We start from the raw sequence: 17,862 nt of genomic DNA on the forward strand, positions 1-17,862 counted from the left end.
ATTTAGAAATCTCCTATTTATAAGCACATTGATGAAAGATTTTTTTTTTAGTGTTTATAAGCAAAATGTGAGTCTTTTAGCTCTGTAGTTTAAGTAGCATCAGTTTCTCTGCACTGATAGGCTTTCATTGCCTCTGTAATACCAGTGTGGTGATAAGGCTACAAGTATATAGACTCAGTTCAAGTAAAACACAGTTTCATTTGTCTTATTATATGGAGGTAAATGCGAAATCTCAGGATGTGTCATGTGGCAGATGTGAAAGTGAGAGAAAGTCTAGATTGTGGTTTTGCATGTAGGCCATTTTAATGACTCAAGTCTAATGAGTTTGCGTGTGTACAAATGCACACACACAGGGTATCTGCTAAGACCCAAACTAAGAGGATTAAGTAGAGATGACTGACTATTGCTCCCTCTGGGATCTACTGGGACCCACAAAGTCTCAGTGTTCTTAACTTTTTTATTTCGGTGCTAATCTAAAAAATGTTAATGTGACTACACTGAATGTAAAATAAAACAACACATACCTGTTTATGAGTTATTTACTTAGACTGAAATTTTTCTAGGTTTATTTTTTAGATAACTTTATGTGTGTAGCTTACATTCTTGGCTACTGGTTCCTATCACTTATTTTTGTTTTTGTAAAATGTCAAACTTCAAGTGATGAGAGACGATTAAGGTCTTCAAGTTGAATGAGGGAACTTTAAAAACTGTATATTAATTTCTTCTACCATTTTCTTCCAATTTATGTTTTTTGTATTATCAGAAATTGTGAATGAATATAACCTTGGTTTTTGCTTTCATTCTATTTTATATATCAAGTCTAAGATACCCTACTTAAAGTGTTAGGATAAATACGCTATCAGTATGTGGGGAGGGTTATAGTATTTGAGTGTGTGAGGCAGGATTGACTCCTAAGTTCACTTGACAGCTCAGGCCTTCTGTGTACACCGACATGGACCTAAGGTATTTTTCACATAAGAGGTGCCAAACTCATCAGTTTGGGCTTCTTCAAATTGAGGAAGGCCACACAATCTTTTCATCTTATAAAACTGTAGTGAAATTGTGTTTTCCTACTACAGAATTTGTTATATTTAATGTTTTAAAAAAAGTTGTATTCTGAAACATAGTGTTGGCATATTGCCTAAGTTTTTAAAGAGTTTTTTTTACAATATGGGGAGAGATAAGAAAATATTTTAGTACTTATGGTAATTTTTTCATAGGCACTATTAAAATTTGTGTGTGCCATTTGAAACTTTACAAAGCTCTTTTGAGTTAAGAAATCAATAAATTAATCCAAAGAAAATGGAAACATTCACTCAAAGAGATATACCAGTATGCATCCCATGTTCATTGCAGCATTTTTTTTTTTTTTTTTCACAATAAGCAGTATATGGTGACAACCTAACTATCCTTCAGTGGGTGAACGGATAAAGAAATTATGGTGTGCCCTGGTCGGTTTGGCTCAGCGGATAGAGCGTTGGCCTGCAGACTGAAGGGTCCCAGGTTCGATTCCGGTCAAGGGCATGTACCTTGGTTGCGGGCACATCCCCGGTAGTGGGTGTGCAGAAGGCGGCTGGTCGATGTTTCTCTCTCATCGATGTTTCTGGCTCTCTATCCCTCTCCCTTCATCCCTGTAAAAAATCAATAAAATATATTTTAAAAAAAAGAAATTATAGTGTTAAGTATGCAATGAAATATTATTCAGCCATAAAAAAGAATGAAATCTTGCCATTTGCAACAACAAGGGAGGACCTCAAGGGTATTATGCTAAATGCAATAATTCAGACAGAGAAAAACAAATACCATGTGAATTCTCTTATATGTGGAGTCTAAAAATAAATAAATAGAAAGATAAGGTAATAAAAAACAAAAAATGCAAAATATCTCAAGGACACAGTGAATTTATAGGTAAAGTTGTATAGTTCAGCCTTTTAACATTTAGGTAATAAGAGAAAATAGGTCTTATTGGGACCTTAATAATCTTAATGGGCTTCAAATCAAAACCTCACTCCTGTCAGTTACTAATTTACAAAAACTGTAACAGGTCCTATAAGAAAAAGTAGAAAATGCCACTCAAGCCCTGGCTGGTGTCACTGGATTGGTTGGAGTATCATACCAAACACCAAAAGGTGGTAGGTTCAGTCCCGTCAAAGCACATACCTGGTCAGGGCGTGTGTGGGAGGCAGCAGATCAGTGTTTCTCACATTACTGTTTTTCTCTCTCTCTCCCTTTTGTCCTTTCTCTAAAATCAATTTAAAAAAGAAAAGAAAGGCCATTCAAAAACTGTGATGACTCTCAAAATATGGAACGTTTTCTAGTTCGACTAGCAAATGTAGTTTTGCCATAAACCTTCTGTTTAAGGATGTCTGTCTTGTGTATATACTGCTTGTGCTTCATTTTCCGTGTGTAACAATTTTCTTGCTGGTCCATAGGTGGCATCTTCATCGGGGAGTGTGGGACTATCATCACCGGTGACCTCAGCTGCGTCTCTCCCGGAAGCCTCACACGACCAGTTTGTGGCTCCAGGTACCCTTTAGAAAGACATTCCACTTTCAGAAAGAAAAGTGACAAGTTGGTCCAGACAGATATTTTGAAAGTAAATGTCTAGATAAGACCAAAATTAAATAAGTCCCAGAACAAAATGTCTAGATAAGAAAAAAACGAAATGTCACAGAACATGATGGAATAAATTAGAATCCATATATCAGAGAGTAACAAAACAAATACTTTTAACTAATAAATGGGAATTTGCCTTCCCAAAAATAGTCTGGCTGCCATATGGTTCCTTCTTAGTTAAACATAGATAACTGGGGAACTATGAATATAGTTAACTTCATTTTTTCCCCTCCTTTGAAAAAACACTTTAATTTATCACAGTGATTGTGAAAGTGAAGAGATTCTTATCCTGAGTGTTTTTCAAAGATTGTGCTTCCATTGTAAAGCACACAGAATCCATGGAATCTTTATTTCAAATGAGTAATGAGTAGCCTCGGACTTATTTTTGTTAATGGCAATATGTAAACTTTATACTTTGTGTTAGGGACTGCTTCCAACTCTATTATGCTTCCAAATGTATATACATGTACATGTACATATATAATTATACTTGAAGGTTATAATTTAGCATTAAATTCCTAGCCTGCAGGGAATATACTATCTAAAGAGAAGGTAATTTTAAACACTGAAGTATAAGCGTCTGCGCAGAAAATGCTTTCTAAAACTTCAGAAATACCTGCTTAAGATATTAGTCTGAATTTTTATTTCAATATTTGTTCGATAACTTCCTAAACAATTTCCCATTTTGGTTTTTGGCAGTTTATATTGACAATATACGAAAGTGTTTAATTGTAGGAAATACTTATTTGATTTTCTTGAGCTCAAAAGGAGCAAACTCAGGTTGTTCAAATAGCTGATACAGAATACAAAATAAAATTTGATAACGAATTTCATGAATATTTATCTCTAAGACTATGTTATATTACTCTTTTTTAAACAACTTTATTGAAATATAATTCAATGCCATGCAGTCCACCCATTTTAAGGGTACAATTCATTGGTTTTAATATATTCACAGAGTTGTGCAGCTGTCACCACAATCTGTTTTAGAATATTTTCATCACTCCCAAAAGAAACCATGTATCCATTAGCAGTCACTGCCCCTCTCCCGCATCCTCCCCAGCCCTACACAGTCATTAATATACTTTCCCTCTTTATAGATTTGCCCGTTTTTGGACATTTCATATACATGGAATCATACAACATGTGGCCTTTTGTGTCTGATATCTTTCACTTAGCAGGATGTTTTCAAGGTTCATCCATGTAATAGCATGTGTCAATACTTAATTCCTTTTTATTTCCAAATAATATTCTACTGCTTCAATATACCATCTGTTATTTACCCATTCATCAGTTGATGGTCATTTGTATTTGTTTCGCTTGGCTATTTTGAATAATAATGCTATGAACATTTATGTACAGTTTTTTGTGTGGACATATGTACACTTGTGTGGGTTTTTTTGTTTCATTACTCTTGATTTGGACTATTTTCTTTTCAAGGACTGTGCTTAGAATGTATATTCATGCACAGTTTTGCCTATCACCAATCTCTTCAGTGTATGTATTTGACAGAAAAAATGTTCTCACCTTTTTGTGGAGTCTTCACAGTCCTTGGATGGTGCTGGAGAGCACTGTACTTAAGTTGTCAGTGAGCCTCAACACCAGAGCAGTGTGTGGTGCTTAGATGTCTTTAAATAGTATTAAGATACAACTTCTTATAAGTGATAATGAGATTTTAGTTCCCTCAGTTGGAACGTCTGGCAGGATTTTCCAGTGCAGCTGGTTAGTCCTTTTATTTCTTATTCTGTTCTTCTTGATTAGCTTGGGGATTATCATGTCCCAGTGTGACTTAGAACAGGATAACAAGTATTTTTTCTGGCATATACATTAGGGCCCCTTTAGACATCCAGCTTTGCATTTTTAAATTTAGTTTCTAACTTTTCTAAAAGAAAATTATTTTATGTTATAAGAAAACCATTAACAGGGTCGCATGGTCTTTAAGCCTACATTTGATTTATAAAGTTCAATTACTACAAAATAAGAATGTTAGTCTATTTGAGTATTACACATATAGATAACTGGGATAATTCTGTCCAGATAAAATATAAAAATTATATTGAAAATATTGAGTGAGTTTGAGTTTCCTCAATTATGTGCTCCTCCTGTTTTGCTCATGTTCTTCTCTGCTGCATGCTTGCCCTAGACAGACATGTAACACATAGTTTGTGAATAGTATTTAAAAATTTCCCTTAAAGCCATTTGAACTATTTCTGTGGAAGTACCTAAATTTAATTTTCCCAGTTTTATTTGATTCAAAAAATAATATCTTTCTTTATAATATATAGTCCCAAAGTGCCTCCCTGAAAGAATTAATTATGGAGGGAAAAATTATAACTTTATAGTGGAGAAACATAATACACCCCACCTTGATCAAAAGGTCCAAAGTTCACACCACCAATAATGGGACAAGGAGGAATCATGATTCTCCTGATGTGGCGTGCTGAAGGTCTCCTCAGGAGGAAACTCCCAGCATCTGACCTACCACATAACCAGTGTCAGGTCCTGAAAGACCAAGCAAGACAGAGCAGCTCCTCCAGGTGAGGACTTGAGTATGATCCCAACCTGGATCCAAACAAGGAAAAGTACTTTTTCCTTTGCTGTAGCGCAGTGGTCACCAAACTTTCGGATCTTATGGACCACCAGTGTTCCGCAGACCACCAGTTGGCGACTGCTGCTATAGAGGACATTCATTGGATAATATGTGTGATTTGGAAAAGGTAGATTAGATAGCACTGCTGCTTCATTGTTAATTTCCTGGTTTTGATAATTGTCCTGTGATTATAAAAAACAAAATCCCTGTTTAGGAAATTAAAGGGGATTTTGTCTGCAACTTACAAATCCTATATAATAAAAGCCTAATATGCAAATTGCCCCCTTGGGCAGTTGTTGGACCGGGAGACTGGGAGTTCGACCACTTGCTATGATGTGCACTGACCACCAGGGGGTGGCGCGGAACATGGTGGGCATTGGTGATGCAGCGCTGGCAGCAGGTGGCAGTGGAGGCACTGCCAGCCCCGATAGGCCCTGATGAGAGTAGGACTGCAGAGGGATGATGGAGCAGGTAAGCGGGAGGTGCCAGGCCAAGGTGGGTGTGAGTGGGGACCCAGTCACCCCGCTGGTTGCCCCGCAGATGTTGACCAGTGGCGGTGGGGCCAGGGCCACTGCCCAGCTCCCAGGTGCTGAGGGAGCCGGGCTGGGGATTGGCCCCAATAGATTGTCCTGCAAGCAGGATGGTAGAGCAGGTGAGGAGGTGGCGCCAGGTTAAGGTGGGGTACTAGGCAGGGCTGTGAGGCTGGGAGTGCGAGCTGGGGCCCGATCTCTGCAGGCCACGCAGAGGGACCCCACCCGTGCATGAATTCGTGCATTGGGCCTCTAGTAGTACATAAGAAGATAGGTAGGTAAATAGCTAAAATGTGATGCAGTGTTCATATTTAGGGATCTCGCTGAAGGTATATGGAATTCTTTGTACTTTTTGTTAAACTGAATTTATTTAAAATATAATATTTCTTTAAAAAAGAAGTAAGGAGTGAGGGTCATGAAAGAGAATCTTGAGGCAGATCAGCTTTCTTTTTAGCTATTCCCTGCCGAGTCTTCTAGGGAAGCTCCAGTCTCATGTTGTCAGTTCTAAAACCCAGAGTCTCTGAACACTGAATGTTTTCTGACTCACTCGTGAGAACCCTCGCTCTTACCTGAGTGCATGTGGCTGCAGCACCTGCCCTCTAGTCCTTTGCTACTGTGGTTGTGCACATGCTACGTGTAGAGGTGTTGTTATGCTGTTGCCAAGATCCTGCTGGAGGTGTCAATTAACATGTGGTATTTGTAGTTACTATCTTTCTAAAATCTAACACTATTTTGAGTTTGAAACACTCTGGTCCCGAATCTCAGAAAAAGGGTTGTGGACCATGTATTTGTTCCTCTGTTTCTGAGTGCTTGGGACACAACACCATGCTCTGCCTTTCTTATTGGGCCCTTGCACTTTCATCCAAGGCACACACACACGTGTACATGTACATGCACACAGAGACACCCATGTGTACATGTTTATGCACACACTTGTGTATTGTGTGCATGGATATGCAGACACATTCACAAGTGTTCATGTATGTATGTGCGCACACAGTAGAGGTGGATGTCTAACTCCCCATCCTAAGGGTTGAGATGCATCAAGGACTCAGGGAATTCCATCTCTCTTGGGCACGTTCAGGAACTTTCCTCTGATCATCAGAGTTTGAGACTATTGCACATAACCGCAAAGTAAACCAAATAGTGACATTTTTATGCTTGTTTTCAATCCTAGGTCAGCCTGAAACAGTGTCCCCACGGCTCCCTCATGACTCTTCCCTTTCTGCTCTCCTGCCCAGACCATGCATCCTGGTCACCCCACCCCTGCTGTCAGCTATTTGCAGCCTCTCAGACAGCCTCCTGGTGATTGCTCCACAAGACACAGCATCTGCCTTCCGACAGGCTCGGCTCATAGAGCTGCTCTGTGGGTAAGGGAGAAGTGCTCCCAGGGAGCCATGGTGGTGGAGGTGAATCCCACAGGCTGTATTCATGACTCACTGTATGGCTTCATGTTCTGGATATTTCTTCATCATTTGAAGGCTCATTAGACTGCAGGTTTTTGCTTTTGCCAGAATTGTACTGACAACTTTTATTTTAGATCCATTAAACCACTCGTATTGGTTTGTTATATTGACTATTAAGCCCACCCCCTCAAAAAAAATCCTGATTTCGTAAAATTCAGAGGCTCTAAGCCCTACTTATCTTCCACCACACTCAAGGAATAGTCAGTCCCCTTGGTCATTCTAACTGGAAGGAAGGAGTTTGGGGATTTAGCTCCCTCGTGATCATAGAAGAATAATGTCCATGGGTTGAAAGATCATAAAATTCATTTGGAGTTATTTAGTTATGGAGACTGAAAGTATTCTCATAGAATTTAGGGAAATTATGATTTGGTTCATTCATTTATCTAATATTAATAAGCCTCTGACATAACTTTTTCTGATTTTCTTATTGGTTATATGGTATAGTAAGAAAGGCCTTAGATATGTAATTCAGTCCAACTTATGGTCTACTTAGAGGTCATTTACTCACTTGTGTTGCAGCCTTGGGAAAGTTACTATTTGGAGTGTCATTGATGACACCTGCTCAGTGGGGTTAATATGAGGATTAGAAGTAATGTTTTAATAAGATTTCGTTAGATATTTTTCTTCAGAATTCTTTGCTTCCCACATTTATCTGATAAGATCTTTTCCTGTGTTGCACAATAGCTTTTTGTAAACATTGACTATCTTTATAAAAATCCTTTCTCTTGAATTCTATTCAAGGTTACATTCAGATTTCAAATTCTGACTAATTAATCTTTAGTTAGAAGCCTACTAATCATCTGAAGGGTTTTCTTTTTCTGTCCTAAACAGTATTGCAGATGCCACCCTCCTAGAGACATGTGTCCAGGAACTCAAGGCCCCGCTGCCTTCGTCACCCCCGGTGGAACACACGGGGGCTCAGGTGAGTGTGTGTCTGTTTGCTTTACGTGCCTTCTCAAGGACATGGTGTATACCAGCATCTTCCCTACGTGAATAAAACAAAGATCAAGAACAAATCCATATAGGCCTGATGATGTCATTGGTGGACATCTAAGAAGAAAGTCTAAAGCAGGGGAAGGGACGTGATGTCATAGTTGGGAGGGTAGAGTTTTTCCACATAAGGTGGTCGGAGGCCTTTCAGACAGTGACATGTGACTTGAAGTAAGTGAGGAAGCTAGTCCTGTGGGACAGAGCAGGGGTATGTTTGGCCAAAAAGCAGCAAGGCCAGAGGGGCTGGTGCAGAACATGAGGACAGATGAAGTCAGAGGTTATGAAGAGCTCCACAAAGGCAGGGCCTTACCTGATTTGTGTGTACCATTGGGTCCTCAGTGTCAACACAGCACCTGTCCCATGGCAGGTGTTCATTCAGTACTCATAGGATGAGTGAGTAATTATAGTACTAAACATATATGAGGAGCTTATTTCTATCATTTATGTAATCCTCACAACAGTCACATGAAGTTAATGGCCTCAGAATGAGGTGGGAGGAAAACGTGTGTATGTGTGTACGCACCTGTACAGAGAGGTGCTTCCGAATATCTCTCTAAAGTTGAATTGTGTGGACTATCTCATTTATTGGGGATAATGGATAAATGAGACATCACAGATTATTCTTTAATTTTTGCCTATCCAGAGAATTATTTTTTTTAAAAAAAGTACTTTTGTCAGTTAATCCTATCTAATGAAGAGGGAATATGCTAATTGACTGCCCCCCCTCAAAGATGGTGGTGCCCACAGCCACAAGATGGCTGGCAGGGGAGGGCAGTTGTGGGTGATCAGGCCAGCAGGGGAGGGCAGTTGGGGGCGACCAGGCCAGCAGGGGAGGGCAGTTGGGAGCGATCGGGCCAGAAGGGAGGGCAGTTGGGGGCGATCGGGCCGGCAGGGGAGCAGTTAGGGGGTGATCAGGCTGTTAGGCAGAAGCGATTAGGGGCAATCAGGCAGGCAGGCAGGTGAGTGGTTAGGAGCCAGCAGTCCCAGATTTTGAGAGGGATGTCCAACTGCTGGTTTAGGCCCGATTCCACAGGGTGCACCACACCTCTAGTACTTTTTATAATATTACAAGCAACATTCCAGAGATGGTTTTATTGGTAATATTGGGGAAGATTGAATTTTACCTTTATAATTAAGAGTAGTAATTTTATGCTGAAGGATAGTTGAGAGCAAACTTCAAATGATTTGCATTTTATTTGTAGTAATAATTAAGCATTTGGCTACCTCCCCCAAACCCCAGTTGTGTACCTTGAAGAGTATTTTGTCATTTTTCTTTATTTCTTTGCAAAATTATAGGCTTTATGGCTTTGGAATGCCCTTTTCTGCTTCATTCAGAATATTGATTTTACAATTTAGCTACTTGAAAAATTATATTTATAAACCTTTCTAAGGGTTTTTTTTTTTTTTTTCTAAATGGAATTCAATTGTTGACTTTATAAATATTGTCTGGTTTGATGTTATTATAGTTGATGGTGGTTAATGTGGTCATTAACGATATGCTTATGAGAAAAATAATGCTTTGCTATGTGTTCCATTTAAGATCTTCGAAAATTATGATTACTATTTTTTTAGCGTTTTATTAACTTATTTACAAGGAAGTGACTTACAATGCATAGAAGGGTAAAATACATGATCACGGAGATGGGCTTTTCCTCTGATATGTTTGTTTCACTTATCTCCTTTTGCCAATAGGTGTCCTTTCTCCTTGAGTACCTGGCATCCTTGTCCAGGCTTTTGCAGTCATGTTTATTGGTTGATCCTGACCTTGTGATTCAGGATGAGCTTCTGAAACCTCTTATTACAAACATCATCCGAGTTCTTACCATATGCACCAAAGATCTGTTTGGTAAGCTTTATTTTTTTAATTTAGCATGGAAGTAAATAATATTGAGGGAAAAAATCTTATTCTGCATCACATATTCACTTCAAGGTTACATTTTAGGTTGCTTTTTGCCAGTGTTTTGGGAGGTTTTATAATGTGTTTTATAGTTTGGATGTGGTAAGTGGTGCCAGGAGACCACCTGAGGGAAGTCTGTGGTGTAATAAAGGACCATCCCTGTGTTGTCAGTATAAATGGGGGTAAAGTTCTTTATGGAGTGTGAGGAAGTACTATGAACTGTATTAAAGTTTCTTATAAACTCTGCTAAGGCCAGGTGACCTAATAACTCATTTGCAATAAGAATTATAAGCAAGTCTAGCATATAATATCAAATTTTTCTTAAGGTCTGAAAAGATTGAAAAATATACTGATTAAAAGTTGAATATGCTACTTAGTAGTAGAGACGATTAAAAAAAAAAGTAGGGCCTGGCCAGTATGGCTCAGTGGTTGAGTATCAACCTATGAACCAGGATATCACGATTCGATAACCAGTCAGAGCACATGCCTGGGTTGTGGACTTGATCTCCAGTAGGGGGTGTGCAGGAGGCAGCCAATCAATGATTCTCTCTCATCATTGATGCTTCTCCCTCTCCCTCTCCCTTGCTCTCTGAAATCAATAAAAATATTTTTTTTAAAAAATAGGATTGTTATCAAAATTAATATGTAATACCTGTCTAAAATAGTTTATAATGAAGTAATTGACCATTTTGCAATTCTCTGCATATTCATTCTTTCCTATCTAGTCCTTTGAATTTTATGGATTGGCTTGGTTTTAGGTCTGGTATGTGAATGTTTTATGATTCTCAGCTAAGCCAGTCCTCTGTGTCTCATCAGTGTTAGAATTACCCCAATGCTAGAGGCACAATAACTTCCTACCTGAAAATCACCCCCTCGGCCCCCCACAAAGGAGCAAAAATTGATTATTGGGTGAAAGGGATGGGAGAACAATTCTAGCTATTACAGTGGTTTGTGGCCCTCCAAAGCTCAACTCTACCCAATAAAATCTCATTCCCTAGTATTTAATTCTCTTACTGGGTTTTCTCGGGTATCATTTGAGAAGCATCAAATTGAGCTCATGGAAGATATACAAGGGAGATGCAAGATCAGTGCTAAAAAACTGATGGCTGCTACTGGAGGACTTGATTCAATGCTTGATCCCAACATCACAGGGCGAGAAGTGGCTTGTGCATCTTGGTTGCCACTGACTGCCTTGTGGATGTTCTCATTGATTTTGCTGCTTTTATGTGTGACTTGGGCTGTGAGAATTAAATAAAAATAGTATCTATATTATTATTTAATTACTTATATGAAATGCTGAAAAGAAAATGTCTATAATATCTGAATGCATATATAGTAAGTGGTTATGTTAAAAGTTACTTTCTCCTATTTAGCAAAAGTTAAAAGTTCGCTAAAATATTTTTTTTTCTCTAAAATATTTTTTAAGAAATTAAAAATTTTTTCTGGAAAAATAAAAGTTTTGAATACTATTAAAATTGGTTATATTTAGTATATACTTATAGAATTTGCAATTTTCATATATAATTTGACACATTTTAATATATGAATAAATTACCCTAAAAGGTGTTCAGTTATGAAGTTAAATGTTTATAGCCTTTTTATTTTTAATTTAACTTCCAACTTAAATATTTTATTTGCCCCCATAAGCCTATATTGAATAAAATCAGTAAGCTTTACACTTACTCTTTTTATGTGTAAAGTCTGGATATACAGATAGTAAGTACATCAATAGATATATTATCTGTGAAATATTTAATGGGGATGGTGATGAGAAACCATATGTCTAAACACTCTTATAGAGCTGATAATAACAAAAAGGTAGAGAAATACCAAACTGCCTGGACGGTGCTATTTCCAGATGCCGGGTGGGTGCTGAAGAACACCGAGAAGGAAGTCCTCGGTTTGCATGTTGATGGAGTTAGCAGTGGGCAGTGGGCAGAGACTGCTGGTGGTGCGGGCATAGAAGACAGTCCTACAATACTGGCTGCCCTCCAGCTCCCATGTGCCCAGCAGAGAGAAGGGACTAGCTGTTCTTACCCTAGAACCAAGGCTCCCAACCTTTTTTGGCCATGCCTCACGTAGGCATCTCTAAAATCCTGACTCCCCCTGTGACATATAATTCTTATTATTAAAAAAGCGAACTCCTATTCATGTGGAGGAAGCCTAAAAGGCCATTAACTTCGTCTAAACAAGCTTTCAAAGAACATGGCATCCATGAAAGAGAAAAATAAAAGAACAAAAGGACAGTTGAAGTACTGAGGAAGAAATCACTAAGAAATAGTTTAAAAAAATAATATAAAGTGATATGAAAAAATAGCAAAGTTTCAAAACATAGAGAACTGAAATGCATAAATATGTTATAATATATATTTATATACTATATATGTGGCCCCTAGAAACATAAGAAATGCAAAAAATCCACTGTTAGTAACTCATTCTTGAATTGTCCCCCTGTGGGGCGTGTGCCCTACATTGGGAACCACTGCCCTAGAAGGTTCATTAGGCCATTGTCAGCCATAGGCAAAGCTGCAAATCCTCTGCTGTGTCATAGCTTTCTTTACGGCAGCACTCTTCTGGTTCTTCAAAGAAATTCTCTTCTTTGCTATGACCTTGGTATACACAAAGGGGAAGAGAAAACAGGAGAACCTTCACTTTTATAGAAGTAACACAAACAACGACATGTTTTTACAATGTGCCCAATAAGAACTTCTGAAGTTATGGCTCAATATTTAGTTTGTCATACTTCCTGATTGTTGTTGAATGTGCTTTAATAAGAGGAGATGTGCCAGTGGGTGTTTATTTGTCTATAGCAATGTGGAAGAGAGAGATATTTAAGAAGCAATACATAATTGAAGTAAATTCATGCTGAATTATGTTTGTTTCCATTTGACAAGTACATCCCTCTTATTTTAAATGTAATGAAGTGGCTTGTGAGTTTTGTGTTTTAAAAGGTTCTTTTGCTTTGCGTTAATAACTTGATATGTCTTGATTAACTTGATAGATGCAGAGTTAGCATTGGCATTTTATCAGACGTGGACACATTTATTTAACCTCCTGGCCACCCTCCTGAGGAAAGCAGGAACTGCCTCGCTGCCACCCATCACGACGGGTCTGGCCAAGCACTGGGCGGCAGTGGTTGGTAAGGAGCTGCTGTCACTGGTTTGGGGTCTTCTGCTCATAACAAATGAAGATAATCGTTAATTATGATTTTATATAATAATGTATTCTCTAAAATTAAGTAATTATGGCATGGCCCATGAGAGGGAAACCCTGGTGCTTGCTTCAAGACATTCGTAGTGCTCTTGAGCCCCCAAAGTGCATTTTAGAAAAATTGAAACACATTTCAGGGTACCAAAACACAGGTAAGAAAAGCCTGTGGCATTATGAAGATACAATATGACATGATTATAAAACAATGAGATAGATTTTGTTGGGTTGGCATGAAAACTGGGCTCTTGTCTCACATGTGTGCATTTAGTGTGAGTAAATCTGCACATAGCATCCCGTGTACACAGCCACATGGAGACTTCTAGTAAAAGTGTGTAATCTCAAGTCACAGGGCTTTTCTTACAACACAGAAATGTAGTGTAGTTATTTTTATGTTTTCCATATAATGGTTACTGACTAGAGTAAATAAATGATTATTTTTAAACAAATGATTATTTTAAAAATAACTACTGTCTTTAATTTTTCATAAAGTCTCATCTAAATTTTTGCATAGCAGGAGCCTTTTTTTACATAACTGTTTATAAGTAACATATGTGTTACTTTAAAATAAATAACCAGTTTAAAAGTGTTCATAATCAAATTTAAGTTTCCAAGTTATCACTAATTCAGTTGACTTGTTTCCACAATTTATTTTATCATTTGGTCATTCTGTAAAATTAAATGGATGATATATATTTTAACCAGAGTGTAGTTCTGAAGTAAGATTTATAGGGAAATACATGTGCAATAAGAAATGGAGTTGTTAGATTCCTCGATGTAGGAGTTCTGAGTTTACTCTAAGGGGAATAGCATCCATTTAGAGATCATTATTTTGTTAAAAGAGATAAATATTGGAAGAGATTGATTGAGTGAATGAGACTGAGATTTTCCTTATGCATCCACAGGGTTTATTTACCACCTGAGTCACTAATACTGTAAAGCAAGGTGTTTTATGGGGCTCATGGGGCACCTCAGCCAGCTGGTCCGCATGGTCCATCACCTGTTTTGTAAATATACTTTTACTGGAACATGGCTGCACTGAACTCATTCCCTCACTGCCTAGGCTGCTCTCCTGCCTTGGTGGTGGTGTCGAGCAGTTGTGACAAAGGCCCATGACCCACAGAGCTTACAATATTCATTCACTCTCTGGATCTTGGCAGAAAAAGTTTGTTGACCCTGATCTAAGCCTGTTGACCTGACATTCTTTCTCTAGTGATAAAATAAAGTCATATTAAATTCAAAGTCTTTCTGCAAAACACACAGAGAGTTTTAGATAATGGTGCTAATCAAAAGTAACATACTACATGAACAGTTAGCTTTGATAATAGTGATGTTAATGAAATCATAACTAATAAAAATTATTGATATTCCTTGCCATGGAGTTATTAGTTTTTGTTTGCTTTTTTTCTCTATTTCATGTACACATATACATTTAAAATACCCTTTGGTCACTCAATAACTTACGTTGTCTATAATAATCTTTGCTAGAACTTGACTAATGTATAGGACATTATGTACATGAACAAAATTCTCATGAAACCCCACTGCTGATTAAATTATTTTCCTTATGTTACTTAAGAACATAAAAATTTCTGTAGCCTAAATCTAGGTAGAAATTTTCATGGTTACAACTCTTACACAAGTATGAATCCAAAATAATATAAAAGTAAGACAATAAAATTATAAACCAGGGCTATTAAATTCATAAAATTAATGTAATGAAGCAAATGTTCTTTTGATTAAATTAATCAGTGCTCACAACAGGAAATGAATAATGACTGATTCAGTGTAGGTTCTTCTGAGTTGGTTTGCCTATTCTTTCCACTCTGTTGTTTGCAGATGGGTTCATCTCACTCTGTTCTTTCAGAGCTACTGTGAAACCATGGTTCCTGCATTGGTCCAACACTGCATACTAAGTCTTGCTTTAAGTTGGTTGGCATCAACTTGTTTGAAAGTGGAAACACAGTCACACTTATAAGGTGGTAATCTAGATACTTTAGAGTATAGTTACATTAACTTTTTTTTTTAAATTTCAGAGAGAAAAGGAGAGGGAAAGAGAATCATTGATTAGCTGCCTCCTTGATGCCCCCTACTGGGAATTGAGCCTGCAAACTGGCCACGTGCCCTTGATCGGAATCGAACCTGGGACCCTTCAGTCTGCAGGCCGATGCTCTATTCACTGAGCCAAATCAGCTAGGGCTACATTAACATTTTTTAGATTAACACTGAAATAAAAATTAAAAAGTTAACTTTAGAGCTCAGATAAAACGGATAAAACAAAAATTAAGGAGATTCCTTGATTCAGTATGTTGGTTTAGTACTATTCACATTAATTTTAAATAGTGGAGTTATTCTTGTGATGCTTGAACTACTGATCACTTTACTTAATTAAAAGTTAATCAGATCAGCCAAAACCGGTTTGGCTCAGTGGATAGAGCGTCGGTCTGTGGACTGAAAGGTCCCAGGTTCGATTCCGGTCAAGGGCATGTACCTGGGTTGCAGGCATATCCCCAGTAGGAGATGTGCAGGAGGCAGCTGATCGATGTTTCTCTCTCATCGATGTTTCTAACTCTCTATCTCTCTCCCTTCCTCTCTGTAAAAAATCAATAAAATATATTAAAAAAAAAAAAAAGGTTAATCAGATCAGTCTGATTCACTTTTTTTTTGGAGGAAATTTTTAAATATTTACATATGGAATTATCCTCTTTACTAGATATGTTCTGCAAATGTGTGGGTTTGTCTACTACCAGCCCCTCTCTCTGCACTGCCAGCCTGCAGTTCCTTTCTATTCTCTTGACTGAAGAAGCAAAGAGGCGTCTTCGGGATAAGGATAAAACAGATTCATGCCCCAGTTCAACAATGGCTTCACTTCTTGATAAAACTCAGGAAAACCAGAAGTCTCTAGAACGACTTACTGAAGCCATTATTCAGGTACGTGATTTTTTGACTTTTTTAAAGCTTTACTCTCACTCTCAGACCTGGTCAGGTGGCTCAGCTGGTTGGAGCCTCATCCTGTACATCAAAAGGTTGTGGGTTTGATCTCCACTCAGGGCACGTGCCTAGGATGTGGCTTCGATCTCCTGTCAGGGTCCATACAGGAGGCAACCGATTGTTTCTCTCTCTCTTTCCTTTCCTCTAAATCAATAAACATATCCTTGGGTGAGAATAAAAAAACAAAACAAAAATAAAACACTTTACTTTCAGTCTTGGTCTTTTTTTTTTTTTTTTTTAAATATATTTTATTGATTTTTTACAGAGAGGAAGAGAGAGAGAGATAGAGAGTTAGAAACATCGATGAGAGAGAAACATCGATCAGCTGCCTCCTGCACATCCCCCACTGGGGAAGTGCCCACAACCCAGGTACATGCCCTTGACCGGAATCGAACCCAGGACCTTTCAGTCCGCAGGCCGATGCTCTATCCACTGAGCCAAACCGGTTTCGGCGAGTCTTGGTCTTATAAAAATATTTTTAATCATTTGATTTAAAAAGTAATTAGTACTCATGAACATTGAAATAAGAGAAGAGTATATAAAGTTAAATTATTTCCAGTGCAGTTCCTACCTCTAATGTTGACCAGGATATGATGTAAAAATTCAGAATGAAGTATTAGTGATCTAAGCACAGCAGTTCAGCACAATAGTCTGTCATAAGGCCACTGGATATACTTTGGGGATGAAGGTTTAACTCACAATTTATTGCTATGTTAATATCTTTGAAAATATGTTCACCTAAGTGACATTTGATTTATATAAATGAACTAGGGGCCCGGTGCACGAAATTCATGCACTATGGGGAGGCGGGCGGGGTGGGGGGAGCGGTCCCCCCTGGCCTGTGCTTTCTCACAGTGTGGGAGCCCCGCGATCGATCGCACCAAAGAGGTAGGCCCTGCCCACCCATCCGGGGCTCCTCAATGGATTGCCCCAAAGAGGTAGGCCGGAGCCGCGGGACCCGCCTCTGCACCGCGCATGCAGCGTCAAGTCCCCGCCCACCCGCGTGCGCCTGCTGCACACCCAGCCTCCTGGTGATCGCTCATTATGGCGTGAGGATGTCACAACCACATAGGCTTTTATTAATGGGATTGCATGTGTTTAAGGGGGTTATGTTTATAGAAGTAGGCAGACCTGATTGTCACGTGTGAGAAAATGCCCCCCTTCCAAGCTTTGATTCCTGTTTTATCTTTAAAATATTTTTTTGTAATCCTAAAATATGAACCAAGATTTTTGTTTCATCAAAAACCAAAAATCACTGTAAAGTATTGTTATTTTATAAATAGATTAATCATGAAAACAAGCGTTTCCTAAGTGGCACAATAGTGTTTTCAGGTAGAAGTTATTACCATACTTTGCAATTTTAAGAATCCTCCTTTGCAGTAACCATGTGGCGTCCTGCTTTTGTCTTCTCACTGAGAGGTGGAACTGTAGTCCACTCTCACGTTGAAGTATTGCTTCCATTTCCAAGGGAGCAGAAGGTGCTTCCTATCCGCTGACTTGCTACCATCCCTTTGCTGTTCAGGATTTGGCCACTTTTGCCCTTTTCTGCCTGAGAGCATCCTGCAGATACAGAGG

At 38.5% G+C, this 17,862-nt stretch overlaps 1 protein-coding gene across 2 annotated transcripts in view; it reads left to right on the forward strand.

The window, feature by feature from the left end:
* Positions 1-17,862, forward strand: part of RTTN (rotatin) — a 117,433-nt gene that overhangs the window by 73,325 nt on the left and 26,246 nt on the right. For both annotated transcript variants that reach the window (XM_036322501.1, XM_036322502.1), the window contains 6 exons: positions 2,433-2,526; positions 6,914-7,106; positions 8,034-8,124; positions 9,885-10,038; positions 13,091-13,228; positions 16,010-16,227. In XM_036322501.1, coding sequence (XP_036178394.1) covers positions 2,433-2,526; positions 6,914-7,106; positions 8,034-8,124; positions 9,885-10,038; positions 13,091-13,228; positions 16,010-16,227 — 888 coding nt within the window. The remainder of the gene's footprint in view (positions 1-2,432; positions 2,527-6,913; positions 7,107-8,033; positions 8,125-9,884; positions 10,039-13,090; positions 13,229-16,009; positions 16,228-17,862) is intronic.

Source organism: Myotis myotis, unplaced genomic scaffold (assembly GCF_014108235.1).
Source record: "Myotis myotis isolate mMyoMyo1 unplaced genomic scaffold, mMyoMyo1.p scaffold_m19_p_9, whole genome shotgun sequence".
Taxonomy (NCBI): Eukaryota; Metazoa; Chordata; class Mammalia; order Chiroptera; family Vespertilionidae; genus Myotis; species Myotis myotis.